Below are 22,712 nucleotides of genomic sequence, written 5' to 3' on the forward strand. Positions count from 1 at the left end.
ACTCTTATAGTTTCACATAACAAGCTTTTTTGTTTTGTTTAACCCCTGGCATTGGGACAGAATCAGTGTGACTGAGTGGAACTGAGCATTTGCTGACAAGTTGCCCTTCCTGACACCTATGCAGAGTTCACAGCAGACAATTATTCATTGCACCCAGAGAGAGAAATATATGCTGCTACCTGATTGTGAGGCGAGAGCTCCCCCGTTAGGCAGAAGTGGGCTGCACTTACTTTAACAACCGGTTCGCTGGTTGTGAGGGCATGCAGGGCAGAAACAGAGCTTCAAACATGCAGCTAATCAAATCAGGCAGCTCCGGTGAGTATAGCACGTACGGCGCGGAACTCAGCTGGGCAGCATGGGCAGGAGGAATGAGCCAGTAAGTTAGTTATAAATGGAAAGGATAGCGCAGTGGCGGGTGGGCGAGCCCAGCCAGTGATCACAACTACCAGTTCGCCCGATAGAGAGAAGAGGTTAGAACTGGCAGGAACCCACCCCTGCCTCTAGGCCACCGTGCTGTTCACATAGGCATTATTAATGCCAACCAAACAGTGCTGAACATCTCAAGAAGAGCTACAGTACAGTGTGTAGGATTCATCTTTAATATGGGAAGGAGAAATGATGTTGCCCATGTCCCATGTAGTAAATAGTTGTGATTTATCAGGTTTAAAGCAGCAGTAAATCAATTGGGCCTATTTCAACATCATAAATTCAGTCCACATTTCAGGCACACCCTATCAGGCTCACCAAATAGAATAAAATTGAAGCGGGAGCAAGGGAAACTAAATGAGGGAAATGGTATCTAGGAATTCTACAGCAGAAATTAGTAAGGATTTCATAGAACAGCATTCCTGATTCCAGGTTGTTTTCTAAATAATTGCTTATTCTGCCTGATCACAGCTGGCTCAGACCTGGCTCCCATCAGCAACTTACTGTAATGGAGCCTTGCCAGGTTTGCTTGAAGACTAAACATTCCTGTGCCCCCTTTTGATGCCTTCTCTTCAGTGTTGGCAGTGTTGAGGGCTGGGAAGAGGAGATAGTGGTTCCTGGCCTGGATCAATTTCCACTGAGTCCAGAGCCAGAACAGTGAAGCTAATTGCTGATTCAACATTTGCATGACCTCAATTTTCACATTGAACAGAGTGGCAGGTGTTCCTACTCCCCAAACAGCACATTCTGTGTCTACTTGCCTATTGTTTTTTGGAAGCCCTACTGAGAAGCTTCCTAGGATAAAGCAGCAATTAGAAATTCCTTTGGAGGGAGAACTCAAAGGCTGCTTTTCCTCACACAGAAAAATGCACGGAACAAGAAAAAGCTGAATTGTCACCAAAGGAGGCAAAATGTCTACTATAAATAAACTGAGAGCCTTATTACTCAATCTGTATTTCAGTAATTGGACCCTGAAATAAAAAGATGGAAATACACTTTTGTTTCCTTGTAAAATGAAATAAAAATGTTTTGTTGTGGGCAACAAATTGGCCTCATCTAGATATTTATTTATTTGCTAAAAGCATTAACATCTATAATATCTAAATATTTAAACCAGTGGGCAATTATCCCAATGTTACTTAAGTGTATGTAGTTGGCATTTTACAAAGTTTTGGATGACATGCCACAGAATGATAATGCAGGGCTTATATTTGAGCCCTGTTTCCACTAAGAAAAAATAATTATTGAAGCAACTTCAATTTAAAAATGCACAAATATATGGCTTTGAATATACATCTCAAATTACATGATGAAAAAGAGTTTGGGATGCATGCTACATTAAAAAATGGAACTCAAATTGTCTTCTTCAGCACTAATTCAATAACTAGAATGGAAAGAAAACTAGGAATAATATAAAAATAGCCACAAATATATAGTAGAAATTACCTAGTTAGCTCTTGAGGCAATTTTTTAAAGGTAGACATCCTTGAGCTGACTTTGATTCCCTTGACTGCATGAATTACAACAACATGAAGATATTTTGCCATTCAATTTTTTAAATTTCACTGTCTCATCTAAACTACTAAAAAGCATGAATTAGGAAATAACAGGCAAAATAGTCTTCTATAATAGGCATTTAATCATAACAAACATATATAAGTTATTGGAAAAAATGCAAAGAATTTACTTCTTTGAGTTAATGCTGCTAATGCTGATACTATACTAAAATGGTGGGAAAGTTAAGGAAATAATATTTTTTGTTCCCTTCATTGGCATTGAGTTATTACCTGACTGTTTTCCAGCTTTTCTCATAATGAGACAATACTAACTTTTCTGCAGGACCGGTTATACTGAGGATGTCCTTGTGCACCTGCACCATTACAATGTTATAGAATTCAACTGGCATGCAAAGATCTTTCTTACCTCCCTGCTTTCTCTGACCTTTAACCAGATAATGTTACATTTTAAAAGTGGAATACTGGCATGCTTTAAAGCAAAATGCCAGATTTCTGCATCATTAAAGCACTCTTCTAAGGGGGAGGGGAATGATGAGTATCGGTACTCTAGTGCTACCTTTGGAAGAGTATAGCCCTCCCTCCCCCAAAAAATTCCCCAAAACAAAACAATAAAAACGAGGAGGCAATGTATTTTTGGTAACAGTGAACTATAAACTCTCAACCAAGATTAACCCATTATTAGATTTAGATTTTAGATTTTATTGACATTTGTAGGCCGCCCTTTTCCCTGAGGGGACTCAGGGCGGCTCACATAAAATCAGGGAAGGGGAAATGCAGACAATAACAAAGACACATATAATAAAACAGTAACCAACATGCATTCATCATTCGGGAGGGGCAACTATCTTCATCCCCAGGCCTGACGGGCTAGCCAGTTCTTCAAGGCTGTGCGGAAGGCCTGGACGGTGGTGAGGGTACGAATCTCCACGGGGAGTTCGTTCCAAGGGTCGGGGCGACTACTGAGAAGGCCCTCCTCCTTGTAGTTGCCAGCCGACACTGGCTGGCCGATGGAATACGGAGGAGGCCCAATCTGTGTGATCTTATTGGTCGCAGGGAGGTGATTGGCAGAAGGCGGTCTCTCAAGTATCCAGATCCACTACCATGTAGGGCTTTATGGGTGATTAACAGCACCTTGAAGCGCATCCGGAAATCGACAGGTAGCCAGCGCAGCTCGCGGAGGATAGGTGTAATGTGGGTGAACCGCGGTGCACCCACAATCGCTCGCGCGGCTGCGTTCTGTACCAGCTGAAGACGCCGGATGCTCTTCAAGGGCAGCCCCATGTAGAGCACATTGCAGTATTCCAGCCTAGAGGTCACGAGGGCCCGAGTGACTGTTGTGAGTGCCTCCCGATTCAGGTAGGGTCGCAACTGGCGCACCAGGCGAACCTGGGCGAATGCCCCCCTAGCCACAGCCGTCAAATGGTGGTCGAACGATAGCTGTGGATCTAGGAGGACTCCCAAGTTGCGGACCCTCTCTGAGGGGTATAGAGTTTGACCCCCCAGCCTGAGAGATGGAATATTGGTGGAATCCCTGGGAGGGAAACACAACAGCCACTCGGTCTTTTCTGGGTTGAGCACAAGCTTGTTAGCCCTCATCCAGTCCATAACCGCCTCCAGGCCCCGGTTCATCACGTCTGCCGCTTCATTGAGTTGGCACGGGGCGGACAGATACAGTTGAGTATCGTCCGCATATTGATGGTATCTGATCCCGTGCCTGCGGATGATCTCTCCCAGCGGTTTCATGTAGATGTTGAATAGTAGGGGGGATAAGACCGAACCCTGAGGCACCCCATATGTTAGGGGCCTAGGGGACGATCTCTGCCCCCCCACTAACACCGACTGCGACCTGTCTGAGAGGTAGGAAGAGAACCACCGCAGCACGGTGCCTCCCACTCCCACCCCTCGCAGTCGTCGCAGAAGGATACCATGGTCGATGGTATCGAAAGCCGCTGAGAGGTCAAGGAGAACCAGGATGGAGGGAAATCCTCCATCTCTGGCTCTCCAGAGATCATCAGTCAATGCGACCAAAGCGGTTTCTGTGCTGTAACCGGGTCTGAAGCCTGACTGGAAGGGGTCGAGATAGTTTGCTTCCTCCAAGGACCGCTGGAGCTGAAAGGCCACCACCTTCTCAACAACCTTCCCAAGGAAGGGAAGGTTGGAGACTGGACGATAGTTATTAAGGACAGCTGGATCCAAAGATGGCTTCTTTAGGAGGGGTCTCACCACCGCCGCTTTCAGTGCGGCGGGGAAGTTCCCCTCCCGAAGAGAGGCGGTCACGACCGCCTGGATCCAGCCTCGTGTCACCTCACTGCTGTTGGTAACCAGCCATGAGGGACACGGGTCCAGTACGCAGGTGGAGGCACTCACAGCCCTCATGGCCTTGTCCACATCCCCGGGGGTAACATCCTGAAACTCAACCCAGAGATGTTCCATCTGATCCTCTTGTGCCTCGGCTGGAACTGCAGGGGTGGAGTCCAAGTCCGACCGAAACCGAGCAATTTTGTCCGCTAAGAATTGGGCATAATCCTCAGCTCTGCCCTGCAAGGTTTCCCCCGCCTCCCTTTTATTTAATAGGGAGCGGGTTATCTTAAACAGGGCGGCTGGGCGGGACTCAGCGGACGCAACCAAGGTGGCTATGTGGGATCTTTTCGCTGCCCTAACTGCTCTGGTGTATTCCTTGGTGCAGGTGGTTACCATTGCTCGGTTCGATTCGGACTTATTGGACCTCCATCGGTGCTCTAGGCATCTCCTCCGGCGCTTCATCTCCCGGAGTTCCTCGGTAAACCAAGGGGGTCTCCGGGATCCGCCGCCTCGGAGGGGCCGTAGTGGCGCAATCCGGTCGAGGGCCTCTGATGCTGCCGAATGCCAGGCAGCAGCCAAAGTCTTTCGCCCACCGGATTGTGGGCGAAAGAATCAGGAATGACCCCAAGTTCCGTCTGGAACCTTAATGGTTCCATGAGTCGCCTGGGGCGGAACCACCTGGTCGGTTCCTCCTCCCTACAGTGGGGGTTTGGTCTCTGGAAGTCGAGCCTCAGTAGGCAATGGTCTGACCACGACAGGGGTATGATGTCGTTACCCCTCAGACCAAGATCACAAATCCACTGCTCCGAGAGGAATACGAGGTCGAGCATGTGACCCGCCGAATGGGTTGGGCCCCGAATTACTTGGGTCAAGCCCATGGCTGTCATGGAAGCCATGAACTCCTGCGCCCCATCAGAGTTTTCACCGAGCGAAGGCAAATTGAAGTCCCCCAGGACCATCAACCTAGGGAACTCAATTGCCAGCTCGGCTACCGACTCGAGGAGCGAGGAGAGGGCTGCTGCAACGCTGTTGGGAGGCAGGTACGTTAACAGCAAACCCACTTGACCCTTGAGGTCCAACTTTATCAGCAGAGACTCACACCCGACAAGCTCCGGAGCAGGGACCCTACGAGGAACTAACGACTCCCGGATAACAGCGGCCACACCCCCACCCCTTCCCTGGGCTCTCGGCTGGTGCAGCACCTGAAATCCTTCTGGGCACAGTTCTACAAGGGGGACTCCTCCCTCTGGGCCCAGCCAGGTTTCAGTAATACATGCCAGGTCTGCCCTCTCGTCTAAAATTAAGTCCCGGACGAGAGGAGCTTTATGTACCACAGACCTGGCATTTAGCGACAACAGCCTGAGTCCAGGGTCCTGATTACTTGCGCCATCTGGTCTCGGAGTGGGACTCACAGGGCCGGAAGGAGGGATCTCTGTAATGTAGCGAACCCTCCTTCCCCGGTAATGGCCTTCCCTGAAGTCCCCGCCGTATCTGCCCCTCCCTGTTACGACCATAATACCCCGACCCTCTCCCGTGTCTCTAGTTCCCTCAACCACCCCCATGGCCCCCGCTTCTCCTGGCAGGTCCTCCGAATCAGACATACTCATTCATTCACCCAAGCAGTCCCCACAGAAAGTTAAAACACATAAAAATACAATGATAATGAATAATAAAAGTGGGATCATTCACTCAAGCACATACAATCCCATGCACTCATCATACCAGATAAAAATTGCGCGGTTAAACGGTTGTGCGAATTGGTGAAGGCAGGATCTTAGGATTGGCCTTCTCGTTAATAAGGTCTAATGGGAGTCCGATAGAAAGCTGTAAATGGTCCAGAAAAGTATATGTCCAAAAAGAAATGCTAACAATGTCCACTGGGGGGAGTCTAAGTTCTTGGCACACTGCCTCTCTGATGTAATAGTGCTGGATGATGGTAAAGGTTTCAGATAAGTACCCGTAATGGCCACTAGAGGGAGTTCAGTTTCCCAGCTAACACAGCACTCCTGAGGCAGTGATAATTGTAATGGTGGCAGCTGATGGTAATGGCTGCCACAGGGAGTCCGTAAATTAGTTCTTCCAGTTTTACTCCTAAACCAAGCCGATAGATGGTCAGACCTTTTAAGGTCCTGCAGAAACAGCGATGAAATCGTGGCAAAACGCCCTTTTAAAATGCAGGGGGGGATAGGAGCGAAGCTGTAACGGAGACAGGAAATCAATTCCTCTGCCTCCCGGTCCCAGTCCCAGTCCAGTCTAGACATCTCTCCTGGGCCTCCCACCTCCTCTTCGGGGCATAAGCCAGCCCCACGATGTTGGTCAGTCAGTGAGGGGGTTCGGCACTCCTCCAAACGGCAGGGCCAAAGCCTCCGCCTCTCGCACAAAGCCGTCGCCGCCGCTTCCCAGCTGTTTAGAAAGTCCGATGCAAAAAGCCACGCCAGGGAGGATCTCGTCGTTCCGGAGCTGTTCCTGGAGCCGCTTAAGGGCGGTCCCCTCCCTAAACGACCACCTCCCTGGGAAGGCTGAAGGCTGGTGCCCAAAAGGAACCCCTCCGTTACCATGTTAGGGGTCCTGGGCGCCACGGTTAATATCTTCTTGGTCGCAAGCATTCGGAGCGGTGGAATTCGGCAGCCATTCTATTTCCCACGCATGCGCAGAATGGAGTTTGCTCAGAAGCCGAAATACACCAAGTGAATGAGAGAAAGCGTGGGAAAGGAGAGAAGAAAGATAGGAAGAGAGGGATAGGAGAGACAGTAAGGGGGGAAGATGAAGAGGATAAGGAGGAGTGGAATGAAGAGAGAGGAGAAGGAGAAAGGAAGGGGAAGTAGAGTAGAAAAGGATGATGGAGGGAAGAAAGGAGGTAGGAGAGAGGTAGAAGAAAGAGGTGTAGGTTAAATGCATCCCAGGTTGTTTGGATGCATACTCATGAAAAGTTATGTAACTGATTTGAATAAAATAGGGTTATAGAAAAATATTATCATATAGTAGTAATAAAAGCACAGTTAAAAGTATGTTGAACGTAGGATGAAGTATTCTGAAGAACATGGAAATGTTGGTAGGAATCATATTGTGATTGGTTATAACCATTGCAGAAGACATTTCAAATTCCAGCTGTCTCAGAGGTCCATATGGCAGGTTTTCCCAGCATGGAAATATAAGAAAAATTTAATGTTACACAACTATCATTAAGTTGCTGAAAATAGGCTAGAATTGAAATTGAAGCTTTGAACTCTTCAATAGTTTTTCCCATACTAAGGTCATGTGACATATTGTAATTAACAGGAAGAGGCAAATAATAGATATAGATTTCCCAGAAGACATTTTATACATCTAAAAATTGCTCAATATATTTATTTCAGTGCAAATTCTGGTTCTCAATTTATAAGTTTAAAGATATAGATCTCATCCCAAGGACGGTTTCTCTGCAATAAGGCCACGGAAGATCTACAAGGCTAGATAGAAAGATAATGTAAAAGTATTGGAGACTGAGCAAGGCATTTGGCTCCACTTCTGAAGATCACTGAAGTTAAAATTAAAGGTAAAGGTAAAGGTTCCCCTTGCACATATGTGCTAGTCATTCCCGAATCTAGGGAGAAGTGCTCATCTCCGTTTCAAACTGAAGAGCCAGCGCTGTCCGAAGACATCTGTGTAGTCATGTGGCCAGCATGACTAAACGCCGAAGGCGCACGGAATGCTGTTACCTTCCCCCCATAGAAAGGTGGTTCCTATTTTTCTATTTGCATTTTTACATGTTTTTAAACTAGTACAAGTAAGGGGAGCTCACTCTGTTACGGGCTGCTAGGGATTAGAACTGCTGAACTGCCAACCTTTCTGATCGACAACCTCAGCGTCTTAGCCACTGAGCCACTGCGCCCCTACCAAGCTAAAATTAGTTCCCCAGTAATCTTCATAAAGAAAAATGAAGATCGAAAACCAAGAGGAAGTATTATTCTCCTCACCCCCTCAAGAATTGTATAGCGTGATGTAATGAGACTTGTCTGAGGTGAGACCAAAATTGAAAAATTGAAAGAGCCGAGGTGGCGCAGTGATTAGGGTGCAGTACTGCAGGCCACTTTAGCTGACTGTGATCTGCAGTTCAGCGGTTCAAATCTCACCGGCTCAAGGTCGACTCAGCCTTCCATCCTTCCGCGGTGGGTGAAATGAGGACCCGGACTGTGGGGGTAAGTTGCTGACTCAATTTGCTAAAAAAATTTATAAACCGCTTAGAGAGGGCTGAAAGCCCTATGAAGCGGTATATAAGTCAATAAATAAATAAATAAATAAATAAATAAATAAATGGGGGAAAAAACTTTCAGAAGACTGAGAGTTGCATCTGTACATACAGTATGTTGGTGAAAAACAGATGGCTTATCTGAGAGAGTCCAAACCAAGTCTTATCACCCACAAATGGCACATCTGAAAATGACAAAGCAGCTGAAAGGGAGACAATTTGGAGTAAAAAATTGGAAGGGGATTGGATCAGATTACAGCTAGTTCGGATGACCAAGGGATCTTCTGCAGAAAGTAAGCAGATCCCTTAAGAGATTTCAAGAAAGCCTGGGGAAACACCCTCACCGCCCGCTTGCAACGGCGATCATCATTTGCACACCTCTGTCTGTGAACTTGAGAAAGTCCTTAATAGAGCGCAATGACAGGAAGCTCACTTGCGTTTGCTAATCTTTTTGTTTAAACCCTTCCCTCCCCGCCCCAGTAGCCGTTTGGGCCATCTGGTTTTGGCTCCTTTGTTCACTTTCGTTAGCTGTGCGGGGAGTCCGGTTGCTAATTCGCATGTAAGCTGAGGATACCCACAGCTGTTCAAAACTGAAACTTATCCCTCCCTGAGCGGAGACCGAATCGCACCTGCTGCTGCTTTTAAGGGCAGGGCTCCCTTTCTTGAACTTTCCCGCCGCGCCAGTAAGGGGCGCTGTGGCTCCTTCGCTCCGAAAACGACGAACGAGAGACGGAAGTGAAGCCATAGGCTGGAGGCAAACGCTGCCCCTTCCCTCGGCGGCTAGTTCTTGCGTTCCGGCATGCCATCTCCTTACGCCTCCCGGTTGCTAAGCGGCGACTGAATTGAAAACGAGTCGGAGGCGCGAAAGAGCTGCGGGCCGGCGGGAGTGGGAGGAGGAGAACCTGCCTTCTGGCGTGGCTCTTTGGCGTCCGATAAAGGAAGGCGGCTTCGGACGTTACCAGCTGTGCTTGCTTCTTCTGGAGCGGATAAAGCCAGACTTTTTGGGCTCGGTAGCCGCTGCCCCGAATGAAAATGGGCGCTAAGTCTGACCAGCTCCTCATTGTGGTCTCTATCTTGGAAGGTAATGTTTGGAGCAGTTCTGTCGGAATATGATCGGTTCACTGAGGACGAGTATCTGGAGAAGAATTGGTGGGAAAAGCGATCGCACCTCTTCTCCTGCATGCGAATGCCGCCTAAAAATCAACCCTGTCGCTTCCAGATTTTGAGATTTTTAACACATTAACGGAGTTGGAAGGGACCTTGCAGGTCATCTAGTCCAGCCCCTTTCCCAAGCAGGAGACCCTACATCTGTCTCTACCTAGGATCGAACTCACAACCTCCTGATTGTGAGGCAAGAGCTCCTGCGGTTGGAGAAGACTTTTGAAGGCAATGGTGGACCATCTTGGGTTTGGGTAATGTTCAGGCATTAAATCTGTCCTACCCTAAGGGTAGTGGCAGAAACCACAATGGGTGCTGCTGCAGTGTGGCAGTAAATAATTAGGTTTTTCTTTTCTGAAGTGTATATAAGTCTTCCAGTGCCATGAAATACTTTGAGGAAGCATCTGTACCAACTGCAAATATTCCATATTTTTGCACAGATCTTATGGGTACCTCATTTGAATAAGCCAAGCACATTCTAAAGAATTAATTCTTCGGCTTGGAACTGTCCTGAAATATACTTTATTTTGTGGTTGTATACTCACATTTTGTTGGTGGCTTGATCTATAATGCAGTTATTTACAGCAGAGCTGAATCTGACTTTACATTGCAGTGGAATTTAAAATAGTATTTAAAATCTGAAATGTAACTATTGAAAAAAATTAAAACACAACTACAGATTCTTCATACTATATGAAGATTATGAAATATATTTGATGTTAACTATATTTCTCCTTGGCTTTAATTTTCTTTGCTAGCAGGTCAGAATAAACAATCTACCCATGTTTATTCACAAATAATTTTTGAGTCCTAAATATACAAAATATTGCAGCCATAATATGTGTCTATGATCATATCATTTCAGAATTTTATAGATTATGAAATTTGGCTTGACAGAGGTTTGGATTTTTGCTCATGGGAATACTAGAAGAATCTGTCTGATACGTTTTTGTATATGTGCTCTATAGAATGAGGGCTGATGAATAAAATAGCTGCAGCAAAAGAGAATTCCTCTTCCCTCTACTCCATAGATTATCTGCTTGATTTGTGTGCAGCCTGAAGATGTGCTGACTTGTTTCCTAGCTTCACTTGGCAGCTGATAAAATAGAGAAATTTTAACCTTTTTCTTGATTGACCTATTGGAAGCCCCATACAAATAGATAGAATGCCATGTTTACATTGGTTATTCTTATGGTTCTTTGCTGTCCTTATAGTTCTTTGCTGTCTCAGGCAAGACTTATATTCCAGAGGAAGCAAAAATAGGCTGACATTTTTCTCCTGCAGGAACCTTTAAGAGATTATAGGACAGTGATGGTGAATCCTTTTGGCACCGAGTGCCCAAACCGGAACGCATGTGCATGTGTGCGCGCTGGAGTGCCGGAAACCCAAAGACCAGATGGCTTGCGACACATGTCTGTTTTTGGGGCATTTTGGCCAGTTTTTAGGCCATTTTCAGGCCATTTTGGAAGTTGTTTTCCAGCACTCTGGCACCTGTGAAGACCAGCTGGTAATGGTGCATGTGCCCATAGAGAGGGCTCTGGATGCCACAGGTTCACCATCATGGTTATATGACAATGATGGTGAGCTTTTTGGGCTCAGAATATCAAAAATTTGGAAAATGCCTAACTTGAGTCTGCTGACATATCACACCGAATCCCCAAACAAAAGAGAAACCATTCTCTCTTTCCCCCCACCATTTAGGCCACCCTGAACAGGGGGATCTGAGGCTAGGTCTAAAGTAGATGACTTTGATTTCAACCTTAATGCCACTACTGCTCAGGTCACATTGTGCCCTTTCCCATGGCTCGTGAACTATGTACCACTTCCTCTCAGGCAGTATTCTCTTTCTGTTGACATGTCCTCTATGCCATACCTGAGGCTGATGTGGGTTGCATGAGGTCTTCTTTCTTAAAGCAGCTTTGGAAAATGCTGTTTTATGATTTCTGCAGCTTCCTAAAACTGTGAAAGTACACCCTGTTTTCATGCAACATCTCCCATTTCTCTGCGTCCTTTGAAAATTGCATGAGAATGGGTATGTTTTCACAAACAGTTGTGTGTTGATGAAAACTGATACATCACCCTCAAACATTGGGGCATATCACTACTGGCATATGTCATTACTGCTGTAGAATATGAGTATGGGCTAGTCCAGGGGTCAGCAACCTGCAACTCTGGAGCTGCATGTGGCTCTTTCATCCCTCTGCTGCAGCTCCTTGTCGTTGGTCGGCTCTACAATTGATAGGGCTTTTGGATAGGACAGATAGAGGAAAAAGTATGCTGCACTAGGAGGAGGTTCTATGGTGGGGGAACTGACTTCCGGTCAGCAAAGGAAAAAGGACATCACGCTAGGAGGAGACTATGATGGGAGAACTGGACTTCCAGTCTGCTCCAGAATTGAACGGGAGGGCTTCCAGTTAGGACCTTTGTGGCTCTTTGAGTGTTTAAGGTTGCCAACCCCTGGGCTAGTCTATCTGAGGGATTGGGAGTACAGCCACATACATGCATTAGTTTTGATATATTGTGGAGCAGTCCATACTGTAAATTCTATCAATGTTTTCCTTAACAACGTATTTCCCATTTCTCTTTGAAGAAGAGCATTTAAATATGTGACTGCTATAAACCTGGTCCCTAATTGTATTTGTACTTCATTCTTAATTAGAATTCTGGCTTAGTATGAATGAATTTGATCTCTCCCACTTCTGCAAGCATAAGTAAAGAAATGACCCATGGAAGCTTTGTGGTTTGTAGCAATATGCACAAACTGGAAAGATGAAAACCAGGAACTCCTTTTATTTGATAAAACAAATGAAGCAGCATTTCCTGTTAACATTTTATGCTAAACAAAATACATGAGTTTCTCTGTTAGCTCAAGAGTAACAGAGAAATGGATTATTTATGCTGTATACTACAGCATGCTACCTATTCCCTTTAAACTAGAATTTGGCTTGCCAGAATATGTAAACACAAACATTACATTTTTGAACAAGTCATCCATCTAAGTTACTGTCTGTTGCAGACACAATCAAATTTTGCTATAATTGGGATAAGTTGTTTTTAATTTATTTGAAACCAATCCATGGAAGATATAATTATGCAGTGGTTAAAGAATAGTTTTTAAATATTTGAATTAGATTTCACAGTACAGTTTTTTCTATTTAACAGCTTCTCAGATGTATTTTTCTTTTTCTTTTTTTCTAGGGCGTTATTTCCCAAAACGTCCAAAGCGTATGCTGGTGGTAGAAGCAAAGTTTGATGGCGAACATTTAGCTACAGATCCCGTAGAACATACTGATCAACCAGAATTTGCCACAGAATTAGCTTGGGAGCTTGATAGGAAAGCACTTCATCAACACAGGTTATTTCTCAAAAAGTTGTGAATAGGTTAATTACATGGACCTGCTTTAGGTTTTTTAAAATAATTATAGTGTGTTGATCTGTGATAATGCTATAAAATTCAGAGACACAAAAAATAAAGATCAGTTGTTTCCCATGTTTGTTATTTTTTTTCAAATATCTTTTCAATGAAAGAAATAAATGCAGTAATGGAATATGTAATCCTTAACTATTACCATATATATAAAATAAAGATAAATATTTTATGTTTTCAGTTTTATTTTTCTTTTAATGGGAAGGTTATCAGATTTGCTTAAAACAAACCAATAGATCTGTTTTCTTCTATCCATTCATCCATTGGAGAAAGATTATTTTAAGTACTAGATTGTATTTCTTGTGAATAAAAATGGTAGCAAACTCTCTTTGTTCTTGTGAGAGAATACTTTTTATTAATATAGTTGTTTCTGAAATTATATGTAAAATATTAAGATAATTGCATTCAAACACTCAGAAGAAGAAAAATATGATATATAGGCTAACAATTCTTGCATGGGATTCATATTTTGTACAGATTACAGCGTACGCCTGTCAAGTTGCTGTGCTTTGCTTTGGATTCTGTATCTTCAGTTAAAGAGACGATAGGTTATATTGTGCTAGATTTAAGAACTGCTCAAGAGAAAAAGCAGGTATTCGTAATTCTGTATCTGTCTCATGATTTATTTATTTATTTATTTATTTATTAGACTTATATACCGCTTCATAGGGCTTTCAGCCCTCTCTAAGCGGTTTACAAATAAAAGAGGTTCCCTTTCTGGTATTCCAGATTTAAGTTGTTTTGATTTGGATTGAGTAATAATGCAGTACCAGACCTAACTTTGCACAGAGTTGAATGTATATGTTTGGATTAACACCATTTCAGATTACTGGTGAGCTTTCAAATAATTGATAATTTTCCATAAAGGAAAAAAATCACATAGATACAGAAAAGGATGTGATTTGACTTTCTATCATTTAGCTTTTTGAATGGTAGAAACTTTCCCAGTACAGGAGTTTGGGATTCCACCTGCAATAAAGCAGTATAGATATTGCTTTATTCTTCAGTGAACCCAGGCTTCAGAGTCACTAAATTACACAATGTGCATATTCATACAATATGCTATACAGTGATTTAACCAGAGTTTATTGAAGCCCATAGTCAGTTCTGTTTCATAATGCACTTAACTATTAACCATAGAATTCAAACTACACTGGATTTACAGACTGAAATACAAACAAATATGGAAACCATAGTTTAGTGTGGTACATTGTATGATTTCTGAGCCATATTTGTGGCTTAGTTTAGCAGGTAAGCTCAGGTATATGTGGCTTATTTTACAAAGCAAAGCATACAGTTAGTATGCTACATACGTATGGTCATAGACCAACTTTACTAAATCTTTTTCCTAGAACAGAACCTTAAGATCTAATGTTAAAGTATACTCGGTGCTATTTTGGAAGAAACTATCTGTTCTTAGAAAAATTTTCAGTGTTAATGGAAATAAAAGCTGATGAAATATTATTAAGCTTATGCAAAAATGGAGTAAACCATAATAAAACATTTTAGGTTTTTCCTCTCCATTAATAAATTCAATTGATTCGTAGCATCCCTTGATAACCGTACCAATATGGAAAAACATTTCAATTTTCATAGCTCTCTAATTTAAGACCATAATAATATATTCATGTTGCTTAATTGTTTTTGGTTTTTAGAAATTGAACTAAAAACTGATACCCGTAGCACATAGAATAGATTAATAAATGCCTGTACACTGATTTATTTTGTTATGTACCGTATATACTCGAGTATAGGCCGACCCGAATATAAGCCGAGGCACCCAATTTTACCACAAAAAACTGGAAAAGTTATTGACTCGAGTATAAGCCTAGGGTGGGAAATGCAGCAGCTACCGGTAAATTTCAAAAATAAAAATAGATACCAATAATGTTTTTGAATATTTATTTCAAAGAAAAACAGTAAACTAGCGGTGTATTCAATGAAATACTTCACTCACCTCATGATGCTGATGTCCCGCTGTGATGATGATGTCCCGTGCAGCCGCGGGAGCGATGTCCCGCCTCCTATGACACACGGCACAGTGATTCCTATCATTGGATCACTGTACCAGAGGAGGTGGGACATCGCTATGTGGCTGCTTGCCATAACAAGGAGGAGGTGGGACATCGTTGCAGAGCGGCAGGAGGGGGAGGAAGGGGAATCGTAAGACAGCCCTGCATTACATTAGAACGTGAGGAGGGGGGATGGTGCGGTGCGCGCTGCGCGGCAAACTGACACAGAGGGAGGGGAAACTCACAGGGGCACTGGGCCATTCACGAGTGTCACCCAGCGGCATGGCCCCGCCCCTTTTTCTCCTCCATTTCGGGCAAATTTTTCACTGACTCGAGTATAAGCCGAGGCGGCTTTTTTCAGCCCAAAAAGTGGGCTGAAAAACTAGGCTTATACTCGAGTATATACAGTAGTTATTGTAATGAAAAGGGTATGACCACTTATAATTATTTGTTAATTTTATTTTTTGAACTCTTAATATATTCCTGCTTAACTGCTTAATTTATCTTGCTGCCCTGCAAATGTATTATTTTATTGTCTCTTCATTATTGCTTCTTTATTGTAAGCATATTATTTATTTTTTTCAATAAAATTGCTACAGCCATCAAAATGGTATCCTTTACTCAGCAACAGATATACAAAATTTAAGCCTGAATTGCAACTAAATCTGATGTTAGAAACTGACACCAAAGCATCCATTGATGGTTTTAAAGCAAGGGAAGCACCTCCCAGAGAAATGGCGGGTTAGTAGTAAAATAAATGCTTTTTTTCCATAGAAAACAGCAAAAATTCTGTGACTTGTGATAAATCTATGAATACTCTAGGTCCAGAAATGGTTGGAAAATTTGTCATACAAATGTCTTATAAACTTGTTTTTATTTATTATTTCTATTGAATAGGTTATTTTGTGCCTAAAAACAACTTGTCAGCTTCATGTATTTACACTAGTTTATTAATTTTAAATATGTCTGTACAATTTTATTATTTATTTGATTTTACTTAAATTCAGATGGTAGATCTCCAGATTAGGTTAAGTAAAGTAAAACCATTAAGTCAACAGTCTGCTCAGTCCTATTGGAAAAGTTTTAGACCTGATTTCTGATTGTTTATAAGTGTACAGTATTATATATCCAGAAAATGAAGCAATCTTGGTTAATAATTGTTATTTAAAAGTTTATATAGAGTTATATGTCTTTGCGAAATATGTTAAACTGATATATTTATCTTGTGAATTCATTTCATTTTTAATGTTTCTTCAAAGTCAGAAGAGATTCCTTTGCATTTCTCTTAATGGTAGTTCTGATTGTCTCTTCCTATATGTCAATATCATATTCAGATTAATTTACTTTAAAAATTAAGATCTTAGAATTATAAATTGGTCACATATCTACTATTTTTTTCTGTATTGAAATTTTAATTTTTTTGTCTTTATTACATTTTGTAATATTTCTTCTTTTTCTAAATTAATCATTCTTACTGCTATTTTTAAAATCATTTTTCAGCATGTGTAAAGTTACTCTACTTAAACTTGTTTCAACAGTTTTACTCTTCATACTTTTATATTATTCTCTGTCCTAAATATTTTTTATATTCTGTTGTAAATTTTAGCAAAGTATAATCTTAATGCGTACTATATTTCATATGGTGGAATTTCTTTTCATCCATATGCTTCATAACATTTTCTTGCACACTTTGTATTAAGTTTGTTTGATTTATAGTCAGTTTGTGTAACCTAGTAAAACCAGTTTATAAAACCCAGACATTGTGCTCACTGTCTATGAACAGTGCTATAACTTCTATTTGCACTCATGACCTTCAGTTAAACTGGTATGATACTTCATTGCAGTCTTCATTGGTCATTCACGGGAATGAATAAATGGAAATGCTTTACAATATAAAAACTCTGATTTTTAGGAATCACTTTCAACACCAAATTATGCTAAATTATTCCAATTTGGTAAAGCTGATCAATTATAAATACAAATTTATTAAAAGGAAGGGTTTAAAAATGTTATGTGTGTATGTAAGTGTGTGTGTTTATGTACTGTATGTAGACAAAACGTTTAAATCTCTCTCCCCCCCTTTCTCTCCCTCTCTCTTTCCCTCTCTCTTTCCCTCCCTCCCTCTCTCCCTCCCTACCTATACATCTATCTATACATCTATTTGTTTAGCTACCTACCTATAAAACAATAAATAGTATGCATGCACACACATAAACACATACACATGTGTGATAAACTTGTACAGTTTTTTCATATCTACTAGGAAATGTTTTCGTTTCCTTGAGGCACAACTTTTGTAAACTGCAGTGACCAAATTGGTATTGGGTGTGTTCACAGGATAAAAATCTATTAATACTTCTGTTATCTAACTTTCAGATCAATTTTTTTTCAGAAAGTGCAAGTCAAATTTCTTCTTGTTTAAAGTATCTTTTCAGTTTCCTGGATTGGACCCCAAAAATCTTATACCTGTGCTAAATGAAGAGGAAGGATATCATCAAATTGGACCAGCAGAATATTGTCGTGACTATTTTGTTTTGTCAGTTACTATTGCATTTGCTACACAGTTAGAACAGGTAATACTATTGATTTATGTTTTTAAATGGGTTGTTGTAGTGAATGAAGATTCTTATTTGGTTACCATGTAGACGATGTTATAAAGCATGCTCTTCAGAGTGCATAATGACTTTGTAATATTATCAAACTCGGGATTCCATATTTTCTAATATAAAATTATTAGAAAGAAATATTTTGGGCCTTATTACGTAGCACACAGGTGTGCTCATTAAAGCTGCCCATATTTTTTTCAGCTGTCCATGTAACTAAATAAAAGTTGTGACTGCTTTGTGTTTCATCAATGGGTCATATTGCTTGCCCAGAATTAGACAAGCTGCTTTAATGAGCATTAATGAGGGACTGGGTTATGCAAATTGTGAATCACTTCAAATCATAGTGGCAGTATGCATGGTCCTATTATCTGTCTATATCTTTCTCTTTGTTGCTCTAAAATCTAAAAATATAAATTAACTGTACTCTGTCCTGATGGGAGTAGCTAAAAAATTTATGAGCAGGAGCTAATAGTTACTCTTATCTTTGAGCCCTTCAATTTTATATTTCCTAAATGTAAAAATGCCTAAATAAATTTAGTAGAATGTGGAAGAGTCTTTATAGTGGAAGTGAAGATGAATGCTCATAGTTCCAAATCATCAGTCTCAGGATGCATAGTCTATTATGTGTTTCCCTCTACATTCACAATAGTTAATACCTACAACAGTGAAAATTCCAGAACGAAAGCCTGAGTTCTTCTTTTATTATTCACTACTTGGTAATGATGTTACCAATGAACCATTTTCCGACCTGATGAATCCAAACTTTGAACCAGAAAGAGCATCTGTTAGAATACGCAGCAGCATTGAAATTCTAAGAGCATATTTTTTTGCTCACTCAAAGTTGCAGGTAAGCATTTTTACAATGTTTGTGACAATTTAAAACTTAATAGTTGTTCTAGAATTTGAAATAATCCTGTGGACTAATCACAATCCAGTCTGGCATGCATGCAAAAGTTTTGGCCCTACAGAAAAGCAACATTATAATTCAATAGGCTCATGCATCAGCAGAATTGGAGATATTCTTGTTATACTTTAATGTCAGGCAGCATTTCCCTCTGCTTGTGGGGTGTTTAAGTTTAATAAAAAATAAATAAAAATTAAGTTTAAATAGAAATGATCCAGCATCTACATGTCTGCCTGGTTTAGTAGTACCATTAATCTCTGGATCAGTTTTGTTGTTCTTGTATGGGTTGGGAATTGTGACTCGTGTCCTGTAACATGATTATTTGAAGCTATTGCTAAATTGTGACTTGAAACATTCGGGATTTTAGAAAATAAGACACTCTGAGGAACATTAAATTCTAGGGAATTTGCTTCCATAAGAAGTTAATCTAAGATTCATTATGAATGCTTGTGCATTATATTTAAAGAATAGTGTTTGCATTTGGAGGTGATTGTGTAAATTCTTTAAATATAGCTAATTAGTATGATCTATTTGTCTATTTTTTCTCCTCATAATACTTTTTTGACTTCTAGATTCATCTCTGCTGTGGGGACCAATCTCTTGGAAGTACTGAAATTCTTTTAACTAGCTTATTAAAGAAAGGAAGTGCCGAAATTTTCCAGCATCCAGTAGCTATAGAAGGAGCATTTATTCTTGTTCCACCTAATAGAGCTCGGCAAAAACTGCCACCCATGCCTTTGGATATGGCACCTACTGTCGGAGTATCAGTTTCACTTCAAAAGGATGGCAGAATTTGTCAGGTGCCGCTCATTTTTTGTTATTTACTTTGTGTTACTACTAAAAGCGTAGAATACAATAAAAATATACTGATGATCCCTGTTACATGAAAATGAAATTAATGCTAATCATAAATCTTGATTTGGGTTTGTTCAGCCTATAATCCAACCAGCTGCAAAGCCTGAGACTGAAAATGTGAAAAGAGACTTGTCTCCAATACCTGATAAAGGAGGGAGACCTGAAAATGGCTCTCAAGATATCCTACCTCAGACACAGCATTCGCCTCCCATAAAAGAAGATGCTACAGAAAGTGAAGTAGAAAGTATTCAATATGACAAAAATCCAAAATTACAGAAAAAAGGTAAATAACCTTTAACTTAATTATTTTCTCTACCCCAAAGTTATTCTTGTATTGTATCTTGTTTTATAGTAGCCTCATAGAAAAAAAGGTTACTCTGCACAATGATTTAATCTAATTTAAAACGTCGTAAAAGTGCTGAGTAGATGAAACGAGTCAGCAGGTGATTATAATCTATTTATGGAATTACTTTATGTTTAGTTTGAGAGCATCATCTGCTTATGGTTGTAGGTTTCATGTTTCATTTTAAAGTAGTTTGTTGGTATAAAAACACCTGTTTTTTTTCTGTGTAAACAGAATACAGTAACTGTGATTTATATGATTTTTGCCCTTATATGGAAACCTTTTGAAATCTGGAAATATATTTTGTAAATACTAGTCTTCCAAAAATTTCAGCCTTAATCACACAAATTGTCTTCAAGATGCCACATGGAATATTTTGTATGAACCTAAAATAGTGTGTGTGTGTGTATGTGTGTGTGTATATATGTGTGTGTATGTGTATGTATGTGTGTGTGTATATATGTATGTATGTATGTATGTATGTATGTATGTATGTATATGTATATATGTAGATGATAGATAGATAGATAGATAGATAGATAGATAGATAGATAGATAGATAGATAGATAGATAGATATCCCACCGGAGTGGTACCTATTTATCTACTTGCATTTGTATCCTTTCCTATTGTCATGTGGCACTCAGGTGTCAAACCCAACTGTAAGCTTTCCAGCTGACAAGTTCAGGGTCTCTAACTGCTGAGCCATTGCACCTTAGACTAATAGTAACTTACACTTATTTAAAACGGTTGCAACAGTATATCAAAGATTGAAAAGTCTTTATTGAAAGAAAAGCTAAGACTTTTTAAAAAGTTAATCTTGTGTTTATATTTGCAGCTTTGAAAAGTAAAATGCCTGCTTCTCAGACTCAACATCCCAGTACTTCTGAATCCACTACAGGACAAAAAATTGCTGTTCCTGCATCATCCCATCATTTTTGTTTTTCGATAGATTTACGAGCTGTCCATAATCTGGATGCTGGATTTCCTGTTAATTGTATGTTAAGGTATGAAAGCTTTACACTGAATTCATTGGGAATGAATGATTTATGGGCATGATTTATTTTTGTTATATAAAACAATGTAAAATCTTAGGATATAGATATAGATCTTAAGTAAACACTGTATGAAAAAAACTATTTTATGAGAGTTCCTTTGTTTGGAGAATATTTTCTTGTTAATAAATGCTAAAACCTTAAATATGTTCTTCTCTTCTAGAAATGTTGAGATTGTTTGCATTCTGATATATTGTAAGAAACAATTATTTTTCGATAGCAAGTGTGTCTTTGCTGGGATCTCAGACATTTTGAGATTAAAATGCAGTAAATTGGCCAATCAGGATAACTGGAGATGTGGTTTAACAATGGAATGATATATAAGGAAAATACAATAACAATGTTTTAGTCATCGTTAATTGCTTTTTCTTTGACCAAACATTATTTTGGTTTTTCTCATATTGTGCCTGAGTTTAATTAAGCTAAATCATGATATTCTTTGCTAGATTCTGTTGTAGAATATTATATGAGGCATTAGTAGTAGTAAAATATAATTTATAGTTTAGCAACTGACGTCATCATTGCCCAAGGGATGCCCAGTTGGAGGTTCCTTTCCGTTAATGAGCCTCACTGAATTGGTACCTGTTTATCTATTCAGGTTTGCACACTTCCGAACTGCTAGGTGGGCAGAAGTTGGAGATTTTTTGGGAGTGACAGGCATCCTACCCCATTTATAGGGAGATAACATCCCTTCAAAATGGTGCAAAAGATCACTTTTATGTAGACTGATTTTATATGTCTGACCGCACCATGGTTTGTTGAATGAACCACAATTGACTAATTTTATCAATAAGTCTATCTAACCCTAACCCTACCTTGCTATATTTGATTGACAGATCACATTAGGCCAGAATCAAATAAACTGCGTGGCTATATCAAGGAATCCCCATTTCAAAAATAGAATTCTGTTCAATCTTCTCTGAATGTATTGCAATAAAACAAGACTTAACATGTACAGATATCTAGTGAGGTTACTATTACTTCAGTCTCCCTGACAAATTTTGTAATTAATATTGAATATTTCAATTTTCAAGTTCAGAGATTTTATTAAGCTATTAGTACTTTGAATTTATAATATATTTCCTGAAATTTGCTTAAAATTACTGGTCAGGTTGATTTGATAATAATTTTGTCTTCCTCCATAGGTATTCATACCCATTTTTTGGCAGTGCTGCACCCATTATGACAAATCCTCCTGTGGAAGTAAGAAAAAACATGGAAGTATTTCTTCCACAGTCTTACTGTGCATTTGATTTTGCAACTATGCCCTATCAGCTTCAAGATACCTTTTGCAGGTAACTTATGTACTGAGAGATTGTTTTAATAATATACATTAATATATTCTTTTTTATGTAAACTAAGTTTCCCATACTAAAATGTTTACCATTTAAAATTTGTTCTAAATTACTTGTTTGTCAGATAGCATATGTATCTTGTCCCTACGTTTGTGTGATGTGTTTTTAAAAAGAAATTATGGTTCTTTTAAAAGTATGTGATCCTACCTTTTTATGGGGAGCAGAATTTACAACTCTATGCCAATCATAGAATTTACAACAGAATTTATGCCAATACTAAATTAACAAGCAGAAAAAAATAGATCAAATTGTCATCATAGACTCAGCCAGGTGGCAGATAAGAGTCTGGGACCCTAATTGCCTCACAGAAGTTTGTGATGTTACTTTCAGAGATAAGAATATATTGCAGAAACTAATAGAGGTTTTTAGTGTTGTAATGTTACAATGAAAATGCAGAGAAAGTATTGAATTTAATAGTTTTATTTAGTTATTAAATTTATGCACCACCCATCTAATCTAAGTGACTGGACAGTTTACACCATTATAATAAAACCATTTAAAGACATGAATAACAGCATAAATTAAA

The 22,712-nt window shown here is 40.1% G+C and overlaps 1 protein-coding gene across 1 annotated transcript in view; it reads left to right on the forward strand.

The window, feature by feature from the left end:
* The first annotated feature begins 9,192 nt into the window (after window positions 1-9,192).
* Window positions 9,193-22,712, forward strand: part of CEP120 (centrosomal protein 120) — a 39,321-nt gene continuing 25,801 nt past the window's right edge. The window contains exons 1-10 of the mRNA XM_032214108.1: window positions 9,193-9,553; window positions 12,829-12,985; window positions 13,535-13,649; window positions 15,669-15,810; window positions 17,494-17,642; window positions 18,325-18,522; window positions 19,152-19,379; window positions 19,513-19,717; window positions 20,615-20,783; window positions 21,977-22,126. Coding sequence (XP_032069999.1) covers window positions 9,499-9,553; window positions 12,829-12,985; window positions 13,535-13,649; window positions 15,669-15,810; window positions 17,494-17,642; window positions 18,325-18,522; window positions 19,152-19,379; window positions 19,513-19,717; window positions 20,615-20,783; window positions 21,977-22,126 — 1,568 coding nt within the window. The 5' untranslated portion in view covers window positions 9,193-9,498. The remainder of the gene's footprint in view (window positions 9,554-12,828; window positions 12,986-13,534; window positions 13,650-15,668; window positions 15,811-17,493; window positions 17,643-18,324; window positions 18,523-19,151; window positions 19,380-19,512; window positions 19,718-20,614; window positions 20,784-21,976; window positions 22,127-22,712) is intronic.

The sequence above is a fragment of the Thamnophis elegans genome, chromosome 3, assembly GCF_009769535.1.
Source record: "Thamnophis elegans isolate rThaEle1 chromosome 3, rThaEle1.pri, whole genome shotgun sequence".
Taxonomy (NCBI): domain Eukaryota; kingdom Metazoa; phylum Chordata; class Lepidosauria; order Squamata; family Colubridae; genus Thamnophis; species Thamnophis elegans.